The 15484-nt window shown below is 45.0% G+C and overlaps 1 protein-coding gene across 12 annotated transcripts in view; it reads right to left on the reverse strand.

Annotated features, from left to right (window-relative positions):
* Nucleotides 1–15484, reverse strand: part of LOC114880380 (transcription factor 12) — an 86373-nt gene that overhangs the window by 67080 nt on the left and 3809 nt on the right. For 9 of the 12 annotated variants that reach the window (XM_029196329.2, XM_029196328.2, XM_029196327.2 and 6 more), the window contains exons 1-6: nucleotides 15223–15311; nucleotides 12978–13297; nucleotides 2747–2796; nucleotides 983–1268; nucleotides 852–880; nucleotides 661–708 (exon numbers count right to left, since the gene is read on the reverse strand). In XM_029196329.2, the coding sequence (XP_029052162.1) occupies nucleotides 661–708; nucleotides 852–880; nucleotides 983–1268; nucleotides 2747–2796; nucleotides 12978–13059 (495 nt within the window). In that variant the 5' untranslated portion in view covers nucleotides 13060–13297; nucleotides 15223–15311. Of the gene's footprint in view, nucleotides 1–660; nucleotides 709–851; nucleotides 881–982; nucleotides 1269–2746; nucleotides 2797–12977; nucleotides 13298–15222; nucleotides 15312–15484 lie in introns of those variants that run through there. The other 3 variants (XM_029196330.2, XM_029196322.2, XM_029196320.2) reach the window with 2 other exon arrangements.

The following is a 15484-nucleotide window of genomic DNA, read 5'->3' on the forward strand; positions in this document are numbered from 1 at the left end:
AAGGCAATTTGTTTTCGCCTTTTTTCTTCTCCATTCGACAGAGAGAGAGAGTCACAAACGCGAACGACAAATATTTAACGTTCTCCTATCGATCGATATTATATATTCCATTTACCGAGAGCTCTATCGTTCATATTTAATCCTCTTCGAATTCTTTTGTGACAAAATTGTACGGGCTACCGGCGGTTTATCAACGAGCGAGTTAAATAAAAAGTAGCCGAGTATAAAAATCGCGGTGAAGAGTAAAACAGTAATTTCGATGGATGAAAAACGAGAGGGGCGTGCGAGCAGCGTGGATTACACCCGCGAGAAAACTACTCGAGATCCACGAGCAGTTTTATCCGGTGCTAGACTCTTGGTAAAATCATTATGCTCCGTAACTCTGCTCGTAAAGATTACGATCATGACCGATCCCTGAGATCATCCCACACTGCTCTTCCTCGTGCTTTGCTCGAGAAACTAGCAAAGAGGAAAAAAAAACGTGAGACGTAATTTACGAGCCAACCTAATTCTATCGTTTTTTCATCTCCTTCTGTCGGTGGCTTTTAACAATCATCAGCCGCTGGAATCATGCTATCTCGATACTCGTTATCGAATATGATCGGAGTAGGAAACGTTAACAACTATCATGCGTTTATCAAATGCTTTTCATTCACTCACCCAGTGCTGCGTCGTCACCACTTCGCCATCCGCTCCGTCGAGGGCCTGCTAAATAAACGAGCACAAGATCAGACTCCTGGGTGTGTGTATGTGTGTGTCTGGATTTTGTAAAAATGCTTGACTACAGTCAACAAATAACGAAATAATTAACGTAAAACGGAAAGAAATCAAAGAATTAAGAAGACACTTACGTCTTTCTTTCTCTTTGCAGCTGCGGCGCCTGAAACATTCGAAGGAGACAGCCCTTTATCATCGACAAATTCTCTGGAAGATTAGAAAAGAGAAAAAGAAAGGGGGAAAGGGGATGGAAAGAAACACTAACCGGCTGTGGAACTTGGTAACCGTGCTCCGTTGGTGCCGGTGGCTGCTGCGGCAGGGTTAGCAGCGGGGGTGGGCGTCCCCACGGACGGTGGAACAGCCCTGGTCCCGAACGGGAAGTACGGAGAATCCGGGGGATAAGTGGCGCCCTCGACACCTCCTCCGCCTCCACCGCTGCCATTTCCGCCGCCACCGCCACCGCCACCTCCGCCTCCACCACCGCCTCCACCTCCACCTGGCCCCCCGCCTGGCCCTCCTGCCGTTGGACCGTACGTTCCGCCACCGTACGTCTGTAAACAAAATTTTTTCCCTTTTTTTCCCTCTCGCTGTTTGACCAACAACGGTACATCAAGTGTCCCATTCAATTAACAAATCCTGTACGTTGCTTCTCAATAAAGAAAATTTATTTCCTAATGTTCTTTTCTTGAAAATCCCCTTTTTTAACGTTAATTATGCCGGCTAATAGGAATCGAATGCTAGAACGACTTGGATAAATCACCCATCGAAATCAATACTTCTTATCAGTCGTGGTTTAACGACTGCAGATTAGATACTGGTCTCTGGCATCGTTCAAAAATCTCTACTATCGTCTCTTCGTAAGAGTGTTTCACACGTTAGATAAAAATGATCACGATTTAAACTAGTCAATTTTCTATCAAACAGAGAATAATAGAAACAAGGTTGTCGAGATGCGACAATTAAACGGGCGAATGCGGGCTCAAGGCTTCTTTTCTATTACACCTGTAAACTTTACTCAATTATGGAACTACTAATAGAGTTTCAGCTCCGGTCAAATTGAAAATATTTCAACCGTAGCGTTCTTTAAAAGACCCAACTAATTAGCAATAATTACTATGGGGGTTGCGAGGAAGCGGAAGAAATGGATGAGAAAGGTGCCGTGAAAGAACGAAATACGAGGGACTTTATCCGCGTTTCTAGATAACTTTTCATTCGAATTTACTCCACCCACTGCAACCCTCCACGGTTCTTTTCTTCCACAATGTATATATTAATACGTACATGTACATTTTCGTTCATATGTATACGTATACTATCGCGAACGAAGAAGAGGCGTAAGTGATATTAAAGCTGGAGGTTGACGATGCTCAACCATCGTGAAATTGGTCGGTTCTTATTTCCTACGGTAAAAGAAGCATCGCGATGCTTGCTAGATCCTTCGAATTAATCTCTTTCTTACGAAGACCTGTAATTTGCGAGAGGAAATCGCGGAGCAACGCGACATTCGCTTCTGGAACACCGTCTAATTGCGTTATCAACGAAACGAACGAGTTCTTAATGGCTAGCTGAAGTTTTAAAGGAAGGGAAATCTGTCGGGAACGTGAACGTTACAGTTTCTTTTTCGTATCGAAATTATCAAGAAATGTTTGTTTCGATCTAGACAAGATTCGCGAGATATTTAAAGGAAAAATTTCGTGGAAGATGAGAGCCACTTGCCTCGAAAAATATTACTTGGACTAAAGTTTTCGGATTACGCGGAGGGTGGTCGAGGGTGCGACGACGCGAGAGGAAGCAAAGAAGGGAGTAACTTTTTCTCGGATAAATTTACTTCCACGACTGCAATAATTATTACGCTCCTGTTTCTTACGTAATCCTGCCTTATCTTGAGATTCGAGCTGGTCAACCAAGGGGAAGAAAAGATCCCGAATTCACCCTCGAATTTGATGCTCCGCGAATAATCATCTTTCCTTATCAACGCGTACGTAATTAAACGAGAAGTATAAATATTTTTACGAGTGAATAGACTCACCATTCCATTGTCCATCGTGGGGCCATACGGCGACTGGAAGCCTAACTTTTCTGCAACAAAAAAATGATCAAGGATTAGAAAAGAAACGATAGAGATCGTTACGTGCAGTTTCTAGTTTTTTGAAGAAACAAGAATTCTGCTACCGTGATTGGCGATTTTGCAATACCAATTAACGCATTCATTCACTTTTATTCTAATCTTGTTGCAGCAACAGAGCTTTCACTCATACCTGTTTTTGTTTTATACTTGCTACCGTAAAACCAACTGTTCCTTTCATTGATTGGAAATTGCATTCGTATTGAACAAGCAGTTCTAATTTAATACAGTAGAAAATTACTCTTATTTTCCTGATATTTTCACGATAAACGAAGCTGGCATGTTTCAAGGAAAAAAGGGAGTAGAAAAGCGAGGAAGATTCGCGTTTCTAACCGAAAAGCAGCAAGTCGATGCAAAATTAATGCGGCTCATAAATTCTCGCGGCGTGTTTATAAATCAAAACTGCGATCGCGTTAAGAATCCGGTTGAATACGTACGCGTTTTCCGCGTTGCGGTCGGTACGCACGCGGAATAAACAAGCAGATAAACATTACGAGGTTGCCGCAGTCGAGGCTTCATCCGTTATTAATGCCCACCCCGTATACGTACGGGTATATACGCGTGCAAAGAGACCAGAGTGAGAGAGAGAGAGAGAGAGAGAGAGATAGGGAGAGAGAGAGAAGTTTGAAACTACGTGCACGCGTCTTGCCGACGATTTATGAGGATCGGCTGGATTTACCGGTAGCTCTCGAAAACCGCAGCGGAAGAATTCGAGATTAATTTTAACTCGACGATATTTTATCGCCACACCCTCTATTTACCGTCGTGTTTCAACTTTATCCCCCTTTTCTAAAATGAACTGTTCCAATTGGCAAAAACGAACGACGACTCTTTGCCAGCTGATTTTTATCTCCTTCCAAAGACACGATATTCCTTTCGATCCCATCTTCGATATAAAAAAGAAGATAACTTTTTGCCATGTACAGTTAATTTCCAACGATTGATATATACGATGATCAACGAAGAAAGGATTAATTATTCCAAGTAACTCAGCTGGCGATTCACAGAGATGAATTCGAATAAGCGATTCCGCTTATCGCAATTGTAAGAGTATAGAGTCCAGCTGGTTGATAAGTAGCCCGAGTAAAGGGCAGTATAAAAGGAGCAGAGGATATTACAGAGAAGGGATATAGTCGTGCGTGGACGATAGGGCGAGCGTCCGAGTATGCCACGATCGGTCGAGATAACTATGAATCCTAACAGTTTCGGCTTGCTCGTGACATGTTTGCCGAAGCGCGCACTACCGAGTCTGCAATATCATGCATCAAAGGACAAGCTAAACCATGGTCCATCGTGTCATCCTCAGAGCCGGTGCAAGCCAGCTCGACCGTTATGACGTAGTGTTGAGCACCGGTCCGCTCCGTGTCACGACTAGTTCGTCTTCCATCTTGCCTCCTGTCCGCGTCACCTCTATCGAATATTACCCGATGAAGAATTATCACAGACTCCTGGTACCCATTTTCCTCTGACCGGTGAACGTCCGGCGCGTTAACGAAATCGTGATAATAAAACCGGGTTCGAGAAAGAGGAGTACATCGAACACCGGTGGCGAATTACGCGCTACAGCCGGCTGCTGGTAGCCACGATACCATCGACACGGATTTCGGCTGGCATCAATTCGGCATTACAGCTCGCGAAACGCGGGACACAACCTCGAAAACCGCGCTCGGCGGGCAGCGATTTTCAACGCACGAGACACGACCGCGATTTCGTGGTCAGCTCCGCTCGCCGTCGTATATCAGCCCCGACGCCATCGAATTAGAATTACCGAAAATTATTTCCCCCTCTCCGTCGTGTTCCCGAGTGGGAAAACGATCTACAATTAACCCTTCGGTTAAATACTTTCCCGACGCGCGGAAAACGAGATTTCCTCGAATCGTTCGAATTGTTAGCAACGTTAAATATAACCGAGTTATAGGAAATTCGTGAACAACCGAGGGATAGGTTAAAACACACGCGATTACGCGCTCGATCGAACGTGCTTAACACGCAGCAGGATTGGATGACCGCTCGTCTGTGCTTTGACCCCGGATTCCTATGGCCCACCTTGCCCCGGCAATTTTTGCCCCTTTTTCGAAAAACGATCAGACGTCTGATCTGCGTGGGTACCTCTCGCAGCCTGGTACCCTGAAACTTAGACCGAAGGATCCTTTTCGTTCCCAGAGAGTCTGACGAATTTCATCGAAGAGAAAAAGCGAATATTAAGCAGCAAGTAGAGCGCGTATATGTACCTCGTTATATCCAGCCGTCTACTGAATTTCTAAAACGACGAATCACCACCTGCCGAGAGCGGCGCGCGGCGTCGCGTCGAATCGAGTCGAATGCCAAGAAAAATCGGAGATAACGAGTTGCGACAAAACAGAGATCCGTTAAACGACGAAAGAAATCATCGAACACCTGCTTTCCGTTCGAAAGGCTTAATTCGATTAATTCGATATGCTTGTGTGTCGATGTTAATAGTAATTCACCGTGTTTTATAGCGGATCGAAACGAGCCGGAACGCGTTAAGATTTTCGACGAAACACGTTCGAACTATGTATTCTCGGCTGTAAAGGATTCTTCGGCCCGAAACCTGAAGAATCAAACGAGCACAAAACACGATCCCCTTCGCATCGCTACGGTGCATGTTTTTTATTCATATTTACGAGACACCCGATACGTGGACCGTCACCGTGTGCAGACCCACGCACCCCAACGAGCCATTTCTATGGGAGAATTCGCGTGTGCACCGTGCCGGTGCACGGTGCCACGCGACCCAAAAGGGTGTTCCAGCATTTCGCAGGTAAGAACGAGACGTAAAGAGACAGGAGAGGGGGAGCGGAGGGAAAAAGAAAAGAAGAGAGAAAAAAGAAACTAGCGGCCAAGCGGAGAATAGGGAAAGGAAAAGAGAAGGGGAAGGTTTGCCACCCTTGGGGCCTTCGACCCCAATGGTAGAGGGGGTACGCGCACCTCTCTACCAGAGGGAGGAAGAATAGAAGAGAACCAGCGGAGAAAGACGAAAAAAATGTGAAAAAGAACTCAGGTAGCCAATGGTGCTCAACTTAACTTCCACTCTGTCTCGATCTCCGATCAATTTGATCGATACATTTTTTCTTACATTTTCTTCAATTTTATAACAATTCTGTTGAATTATCATTTAGAAAGAATTGCGATCTAATGAATGAATGCTGCGTTATATGAAATAGAATGAAAATAAGTGTCTATCTATTAGAAAGGTAAATCGAGTCATCCGAGGAGGCAGAAACTCGAAAGCTTGCGCATAAAAGTGCAGTGAAAGCAATCGACTGAGAATAATCGGAACAGCGTGCACGCTACGTTTCCAAATATAATATCCCACCTTTTTCGTGGACGGTAGGGATCGCTGGGCCTAAAACCGCAGGTCATTATACGTATACTGGGAACCTACAAAGGACCCACGAAGCTCGACACGAACCAGAGGATCCAGAGATCGCGACGAACGATAATCAATTTAGACTCCGCTTTCAGGAGCGATTCTTTTATTCAAAGCAAACACAGTAGATTGCGTCGAATTCGAATGCCTGTACAGATTACAAGTGCAAGTGTAAAAATCCATGGAATCTGTATGGATGCAGCTCGGACGAAGAGAAGGATGGTAAATAAAAGAGAAGAGCAAACGTTTCGAAACCGTTAGTTCTCGGGACGAAAGACGGGAGGAGGATCGTGGAGGATCGAGGAGATTCACCGACAAGAAAGAAACACCGGGCCATTCGAAACGCGTGTGCACGCGAGGAGCAGAATCGAGCTCGCAGAATGAAGGATCCGCGAGGAACGAAGCTGGTTCTTGGAGCGTGACGCTCGCGGCGGCCGATGGAAAGAAGAAGAAAGATAGAAGGATAAGTCCGCGTCCGTTGGGCGTTTGGGAGTAAACGGAACAGCGAAGGTGTATTTTGTGGAGGAGAAGGTTGGCTTGGCTGGCTGGCTGGCTGCCACGCGACCATGGGGCCCCATGGTGGGGATGCCGTGGTGCCAAGGGGCCCCGCGGGACCGAGAGGGCTCGGCAAAAGGGTCTTTGAGCAGCAGCGGTGAGACGCGAAAAGTAGAGAGAACAGAGAGAGAGTGAGAGAGGAGAGAGAGGGGAATGCAGCAGCAGCAGCGGCAGCTGTCGCTGTCAGTGCCCCCCTTCGTGTTACCCTAGAAGGGGCCCACCGGAGGACAGTGGCGCAGGCCACGGGGACTCCAGTGGTTCTCAATTCTTTCCATTCCCGAATCGTTTTCCAACCGATTTCCACCCAAACTGTTAGCTTTTCCAAGATTTCCAGGTCAACTGAGGAACGAGGAAACACGAACCAAGAAGACGGTCCATTGGAAACGATCAGAAATGCTCTCGAAAAGGGTTATACGTTCTGGACGTTTTGCTCGTCTTCTTTGGAACGAGTCCAACTCGGTGTCTCCGAACGAACAGCGGCGATACACGCGAGCAACATAGTTCTGAAAATTTCACTGCACCGGGAGAGTGCTAATGATACCTGCTGCTTTCCCTGCTTTACCTCGGTCCGTTCAAAGATACCCCGAATGAAATACGAGACCCGATGGTGCATTTTGTACGTTCGAGTTTCGACATTCACGATTCGGATCGAACACGAGTAAAAACGAACAGGTGATACGGTGGTGATTCTCTAGGAATCGTTGGAAACTAGCTACTAAATCGTATTCGAAAAAGGTGATAAACGCGGATACGCGTGTGCGTGCGCGCGTGCTCTCGTGCCGCCCATGGCACGTGGCGTACACGTGCTACAATTTTCCATCCTCTCTCTCTCTCTATTTCTCTCTTCCTCCGTCCCCTTTTGCACGAGCAAGTTAACACGCGTTTTCATTCACACACAGGTTCACGAGAAGCATCGCGCGGCGTGTCAGGACCACCGGCAGGACGAAGGTTCGAAGCAGAAGCAGAGCAAATCTTCTGGATCGCCTCGGGGATGCGTTCAACAGGTGAGAGGCTGCCGCCATTTTCGCCTCCACGTTTCACCGGCACGCGTTCTCACGCGTCGGACCAGCGATTCTAACGCGACTCGAAACCCTTTATTTTTGCCTCGTCAATTTCGAAAGCGACACCAGCTTCGTAAGCGAAAACACAGGGGGGAGATACGTGGTTAGAATCGAAGAAAGCTTGAAGAAGATCGGAAAGAAATTACAGGAGAGGCTATAGTCGGAGTTTGAGGATCGAGAAGAATCTGTGGTGCAATTAGAATCGAGATTCCTTGGAATTGTTTAGCTCGAGAACAGGCCATTGAACGTCGGAAGGTGACGCTGGTCGAGGACAGTGGCACCTGCCAAAAAATCAGAGCCCCCTTTTCGGCTGGCGCCAGCAGACGAATGCACATTTGTTCGAAAGAGAGCCGGTGTGTGTCGCGTGTACTCCTCTACACGTATAAACGAACGAACGCACCGTTGTATAGGTGCACACGTGGGCCAGACTTAACGAAATCTGGCCAGATGTCTATTCGGAACGTGGTGCAGGTCGGCGCCACGGACAGACAAACAGACCCACCAAGTGCGTGCCACACTTTGCCGCACTTGCGTGCACTTGTGCACGCGCGTAAATGCCCCAGCACACGCGGTCTACCTTGATCCGTCAGCTTTTCGCCCGATTACGCGGCCTCGCGATCAGATGCCGATCGATCGATCGATCGCTTTCGCTTCTTTTCGAAAGGCTGATCGGTTATTTCTGAACAGCGCGGGGACGAAAATATTCGTCCTCGAACGAGCGAAGCGTGGATACGGAAAAGCCTACTTTTACCGAGCACTCTTCAAAACCGCGCCGCGATAGCGGATGCAGCAAGTTGAGAACAGCAACGTCTACGCCAATGAGGTGCAGGGATAGCAGGATATGGTACTTCGTAGGGTGGTGACTTTCGGTTCGACTACCAACAGACTCTCTTTCTAGGACGATGGATGCTTCTCTTTCCGGTGAACCATACTGCCAGCATTCCCGAGCAAGAGACACACGCGTCTACTCGTTTTTGTCAGCCATGCGCCTGCAGCAAACTCGACACGCGTCCAATATCGAATCATTGAGAAACATTTTTTTCTTATCGATTGCAAGTCTCTGTCTTATCGGTAACCCAGTTCTCGCGCCGGCTAATGGACTTTTGCTCTTCCCCGTGGATTTATCGGTACCAAACGTACGACAATACGGTCGCGCGAGAGAAAAGCATGCAGGGGCAGAGAAAGAGAAGAGGATAGTTTCAGGGCGATGGTGTTTCACGGTATGGCAAATTCATATCGACCATAACGGGAGCGCGGCGAATGGCGGCGAGCGTTCGGTAACGAGGGACTTGCATTAGTCAGGAATTCGAGTCGTATCGTTTCGCCAACTTCAGGCAACCCCTTTTGCTCCGACTAGTCTACTCTCAACCATCCAACGACTCTTCCATTTCAATAGTGAATTTCTATGCTGCTCGTGTTGTCCCGAGAGATATACGCGATTTTCAAACTTCACCGCGTTAGTTTGATGCGCGAAAGATTTCGCCGGAGCTACCTACTATCATCGTTTTCCGCACAAAGCATAGAAACGTCGAAGATAGTTTCTTTATTCCAACGCCGACTCATTAGTCTCCTTATCGGACGGATTTTTATTCCCAACACAATAAAAAGATCTTTGGCGCAGAATTTGCGAAGAACGCAAAAAGATGCGAGACGCAATAAACGAGAGTGATGAAAAAACAGACAGAGGGGGGAATTGAAAACCTCGACGGAGGAACGATTACGAATTTTTCGCCGGCGTATCGGACATAATAAGACGCGTGATAATGCGCCGAGATCGCGGCATGACCTATCGACACCGAGGCGTACACGCGTACGTTCGTTAGAGGAAACGAGATGGAAAGCGTGTAGAATCGCGGGCAGAGAAGGAAAGGAATAGAGGATCGTGATCGGAAGAAGGAGAATGCACAGTGGGAGGATGCTGGTTGTTGGAGAAAGGGACTCGAGTTAGGGCGTCGAGGGATGAGGGGTCGAGGCCGAGAGGGGTGGAAGCAGATGCTCATCGGGCCCCTGCTGTAAATGTAGATTATGCTCATCCTTGATTTGTGTGTGCCACACCACACGTCCCTACGTGCAACGCGCTTCGGACTTGGCCTTTCCTAAACAGACAATCGAAAAGTACTCGGACACGGGAAACGTTCTTCCTGATTTACTTCCAACTTCCGGGATGCGTCTCTTCGAGCGAAACTGTAGGACATGCACGTCCATTTATTCCCGACAGTATACTAGGTCTACCTTTGAACAACATTCAATTTTACCCTTTACTCGCAACGGCAAAGGGTTGAATCTTCCGAGACGTCGAAGAAACGAGGCTAAACTTCACCACCCAGTTAGCAATTACTAAGGGATCGTTAAATCCATGTACATTATATCGAAGAGGACGACGTGGAATTTTCATAAGACCATTTCGATCCGAAGTCGTGTGCGAGGCGCGTGTACGGCCAAAAATCGAGACGAGTGAAAGAGAAACGAAGTAGAGGGGTGGGTAAAGAAGAGGAGGACAGGAAGAGAGGGATATAGTGGGAGTGAGAAAAAAAGAGAGAGAGAGCAAGAGGCAGGTGCATCACGGTGACACTCCCTCGATAACTCTTCGGAGAAAGAGAGAAAGCCGATGTAAGAAGGGAAACAGAGAGAAAATTATGAGCTGAAGTAGAGATGAAGGGAGGAAGAAAAGAAGGAGAAGCAAGTCACGAGTGTTGTGTCTGGAGCTCGTTTATGGTTGTTCGTTGAAACTCTCGCTACAGGGAACGAGAGTTTCAGAAATGGTTCCTCGGGGTCAGATCGAATCGCTCGCATTTCCCAGCGAGACCAGGTTAGTCTTCGGAATACCTACAAGTCGCGAGGATCCATCGCCACCCTCCTGTTTACGAGCTTTTCTATCGATGCGATCATTCGATTCCCGCGGAGGCAAAGAAATTGGCTATCTATCGAATTCCATCGATTGATTTCTATTTCTACGTAGAATTAATTAACACCAACGAAAGTTAACTAACTGTTTTCTTGAGGAACCTGTTACGGCCTGGCCGCTGCTTCGCGATACAAGTGCTTCCCGCTTCAGGTAGATTTACTCGTGAGTCACCGTCCGATAATTTTAGATCGAATCGGCCATTAAAATCTTACGCTCGTGTTTTACGCTCGCATTACACGTAATTTCGATTCGGTCGCTCGTTTGCCCGTCGACCGCACCGGGAATCGTAATAGGTTTCTACGCAATCGTACGAACACCCAGGAAATTCATAGCTCCTCGTGTTCCCCTGCATTTTCATCCGAATATTGTTTCAATCTACCAGATTTTCCTCGATTCTCCAATCGAGGTGCGAACAAATTACCTTGCGAGCCCGTATTCTTAGATACCCTTGGACTTGAACGATCACCCCTGACCCTTTGGAAATTGGACAATGAACGGGGACGAGGTCTGGGTTACGATTCGAGGAAAGCAGAGCAACTATCAGACAGACAGTTGTGTACACCGCGTTTTCGCCGAGAGTGGCAATCGTTGAAATTAACCGGCCGAAACGAGCAAAGAATCAACCGGACTGCCGGCAATTGGCGACCGCCTCGTCGGGACAATTGACGCTTAACGAACCCGACACCGCGCGTTTCAAACATTGAAATATAAAATGAGTAAGATCGCGATCGATCTTGTACAACTGATACAATATTTTTCAAATCGTTTTATCCGTTGAGTAAACATCTCGCTAAAATCTACACCCTGTTTGTATATTAATTACAAGCACTATCGCTCGATAATCTAGACTCTTGTATCTATTAAACTATTAATGATTTTTATTGCTTAATGATCGTTAAAGGGTAGGATAGGAAAGCAACCCCTTCTACTGTTCTCCAAACATTCTCAAAGTAAACAAACACCTGAAACTCGATTGGCTAACTATCCTAAAACATGCGAATAATCGATTCCCTTTGATCGGGAATTACACGGGGATTTGATCGTACACCGGCCAGTAAAATATTAACAAAACTTATCGACGTTATCGCAGATAAATCAAAGCTCGCCAATGCCACGGCGCCAGATAACATCGTTTTTCGAAAACAGATAAGAATATTCGACACACCACGAGCGTCGATAATCGCACCGACGAAAAATATATTATAGACACGTGCCTGAAACTGACGTGTTTAAATTGTCGCGGAAAACAAATGAGAACCGCTTTGATACGATTCGTATAGCGGTTATGGCGAATCTCTTTACTGGGTAACGTTTTTCTTTCTCTCTCTCTCTTGGACAGGTGTATATAAAGAGAGAAATAAAAGGAAAAATAACACGCAAAGTCCATTCTCCAAGAGACCTTCCAGGGCTATCTGCCAAGAAAAAGAGTCGAATTTATGGTCTCTTACATTACGTTCGAACGATTAACCTCTAACGATTCCAGCGTCGTCGCCGCCGCCGCGGGGACACGTGGTACACGAGCGAAGCTCGCCCAATCATCGACCAGATTTTAACTTGAGTCTCCCTTCAATGATACACGATGTTAAAACTAATAAAACCATTTGAAAAAATATGTAAGAGACTATATTCGATAATCTTGAAACTTCTTTTTCACAGTTTCAACCCTTCAAGTGTCGCAATAGTCACCGAAAAGCTGTTGCACATGACAGGAGTGAGAGAGCGACGAGTCTCTGATATCTAGGTTATGTCGACTATATTTTCAGCGACGAGTACGCCAGTCGAGCGAAATAAACGCGTTTTCCGAGGAATACCGAATGAAAGAATGATAATAAGGATGCAAGCAACACAAGGAAGAACAGATCTTTCCCGGGGGTTAGTTCACTACGACGGGGCAGCACTGTCCAAAGCACTGACAAGCAAACCAAAACACAGGACGGAACGAGTCAGTCGAGAGATTCATCCGGCACGGTCCTCGAGAAAATTGAGAGAGATTAATCGTGCGATGCACAACACTAGGGTCAGCTTGCACCTTGCAAAGATTAACAGTTGACACAGAGGAAACACCAAAGGAACGCTGGCAAGATTGAATGTACGGTGCTTAGCGAGAGACACTAGACACAAGAGACTCCTTCGTCGCTCTATTTTCACACGGCACACGCACAGCACAAAATTCACGCGATTTCGATACGGTTAAATAACTGTTTCATTACTGACGGCACTCACCGGGGTGCTTGTTGGCGATCTTATTGAAGCAGTTTTGAAAGACCTCGTAGAGATGCATCGGCTCGTCGTCGCTGGCCGCCATGTTTTCACGAGACGAGAAAACGAGTGGACGTCCGTGGTTGAGGCGAGTGGGCACGGTTTCGCGGTGTGGCCGCGCGTGGAGCCACCCTCCTCCCAGAACGGTCACGCACACTACTGAACCACACCGCCTCACCGATGCGGCCCTTATAGTCCATCAGTGGCGCCACCCTCCTTTCCGATGATTCGCGCCACTGTCGCTACGCGGTCGTTTTGAATATCGTTCCTCGCTCTTTCAGCACCTTTAAAAAACAAACGTGCATCGATCGTTTAATAAACTACAATAATAATTCTCAAACTTCATTAAAATAATCAATAAAATTTCTTCGTGTTTCAAATAGAAACGGTTTATAAAAGCCTAGGGAACATAAACATTATATTCTAGCGAAAATTTTTATTCGTATGTTATAAATACAATCATAGAATAAATATATCAAGTTAACTTAAAAAACGTTTGAGATAAAGTTTATTATAGTACAATAATAGAACTTCTCGTCATGGTGTGTTCAGACACAGATATTAGTAAAAATTTGCTTTCATATTGCAACGAATGCAATTGTTGTTAAATTTAAAAATATAGAGGTATTAGAAACTGACTTAGTGTGTCGAGACTATGCGTGCGCGTACCTCGTACGAGTTAAACTAAATATAATCGTTATATCGCGTAATTTTGGACGTATCAGATTTTAAAAAGCGTCGCGTTATAGCTTTATACTCCAAGAAAATCAGAATTTTGTGCGATCGGGTGCGATATGTCCTCGTAATCCTGTCGGCCAAGGCCTAAAATACAAAAACGTAGATAAACGTCTGTCACCTGTTCTCAAAATCATAAACCACATAGATGGGACAATACACTGGACAGTTCACAGTATTTGAACATAAAACGATTGCATCCATATGCTGCTTATAATAGTTAAAGCGGCATAGAAATAAAACGTAATGCGCATATTTAAAAGAATTTCATGCACCTACATAAAGCAAAACCTTGAAGAAGCAATGTAGCAGCTCTACAAAACATGGATTTGTACCCAATGCTTTACTGACCCATCGCAGGACTTGTAGTAAACATTGTGGCTAAACATCCGCCTCTTGCTTGGCCTATTCGAAGAATATATACGCTCGTGATAATGCGCACAATCATGTTTATGATCATAATTGCTGCGCTAAACTTCTCAGATGCATCTACAAGTTTGTGCGATCAGATAGATACATCTTCTGTTTAGGGAGGTTAATCGATCATGTAATATTTGAGGCTATAAGTGTTAGTTGCAAATCAAATAATATTTACAGCCAACTTACATGTCGGTGGAAAGTAGACTGCTAACGTTACAACATCAAAAAATATGGAAAGTACATTTATAAACAGTGCCTAAAATATAGAACTCTATTACAGAGACATACAAAGTAGATAAGTAATAGATAATAAATACTATTTGCTTACAAATTGTAGTGGTTCATCCGATTCTATAGTGTGAACAGCCCACATTAAGCAAATGAAGAAAAGAAAATTATAAAACATTACCGATTTAGGACACCAATGTCCCTGAATACCCCTAAAAATTGAGTTTTTAACTATATAATGCACATATCACATTCCACTTATCATAGTACTTTGTAGTGTTTGTAATTATAAGATAACATACAGTATACATATAATTTATCCTTACCATGTTACTAGCACTAAATGAATTGCAAATATCACCTGAAAAAATCCGACAAGATCATAAAAAATGATCTCAAAGCATAAAGTCAGTAAGTTATCTAAGTTACAATTCGTGATAATACATTTGTGGTAATACACAACAAGCCACCTTGATAATATGAGAAACTTGTCAAGCAGGTTATGGAATTCCTTTGCAGGATGCCTTCACATAACTACATTTCATTTTTTAAAGCGTTAATCATCGAAAGAATTACGTAAACAATCTTACAAAGTGTAATTATAATTTTAGGGGATTATCTGACATATGTTCCGGTAATCGGTCACGCTAAATGTCAGACAGAAATACCCGTACGCAAACGCGATGAGGGAAAAGCGATAAGAAAGTGAAATATAGAAGAACAAGAAATTACAACGTGCAGCTGATTAAAATTTGTAGAAAATGGCATAGTTTTTTAATAGAAACTTTCCAAGTTCTGAAAGATAACAACGTTTAACGATATTTACCTTTAAGGGATAATGAGATATACTGGACGTGTCCGGCATTTCTAAAGCTTTGAAATACTATTAAGACTCAATGCAAAACTACTTCCGACCCTTTACTTTTATGACAATTGTTGTCGAATATTATTAATCGAGACACGCCTATTATTCTAATCACGTTTATCAAAAACCTTCTGAAACTCCTCCTTCGAAACGTTCCATCGATGCAACACAAGATGACTACTGCGCACTGATGCATGCGCACTGATGCCTGCGTACTAATGCA

The sequence above is a fragment of the Osmia bicornis genome, chromosome 10 (assembly GCF_907164935.1).
Source record: "Osmia bicornis bicornis chromosome 10, iOsmBic2.1, whole genome shotgun sequence".
In the NCBI taxonomy this organism is placed as follows: Eukaryota; Metazoa; Arthropoda; class Insecta; order Hymenoptera; family Megachilidae; genus Osmia; species Osmia bicornis.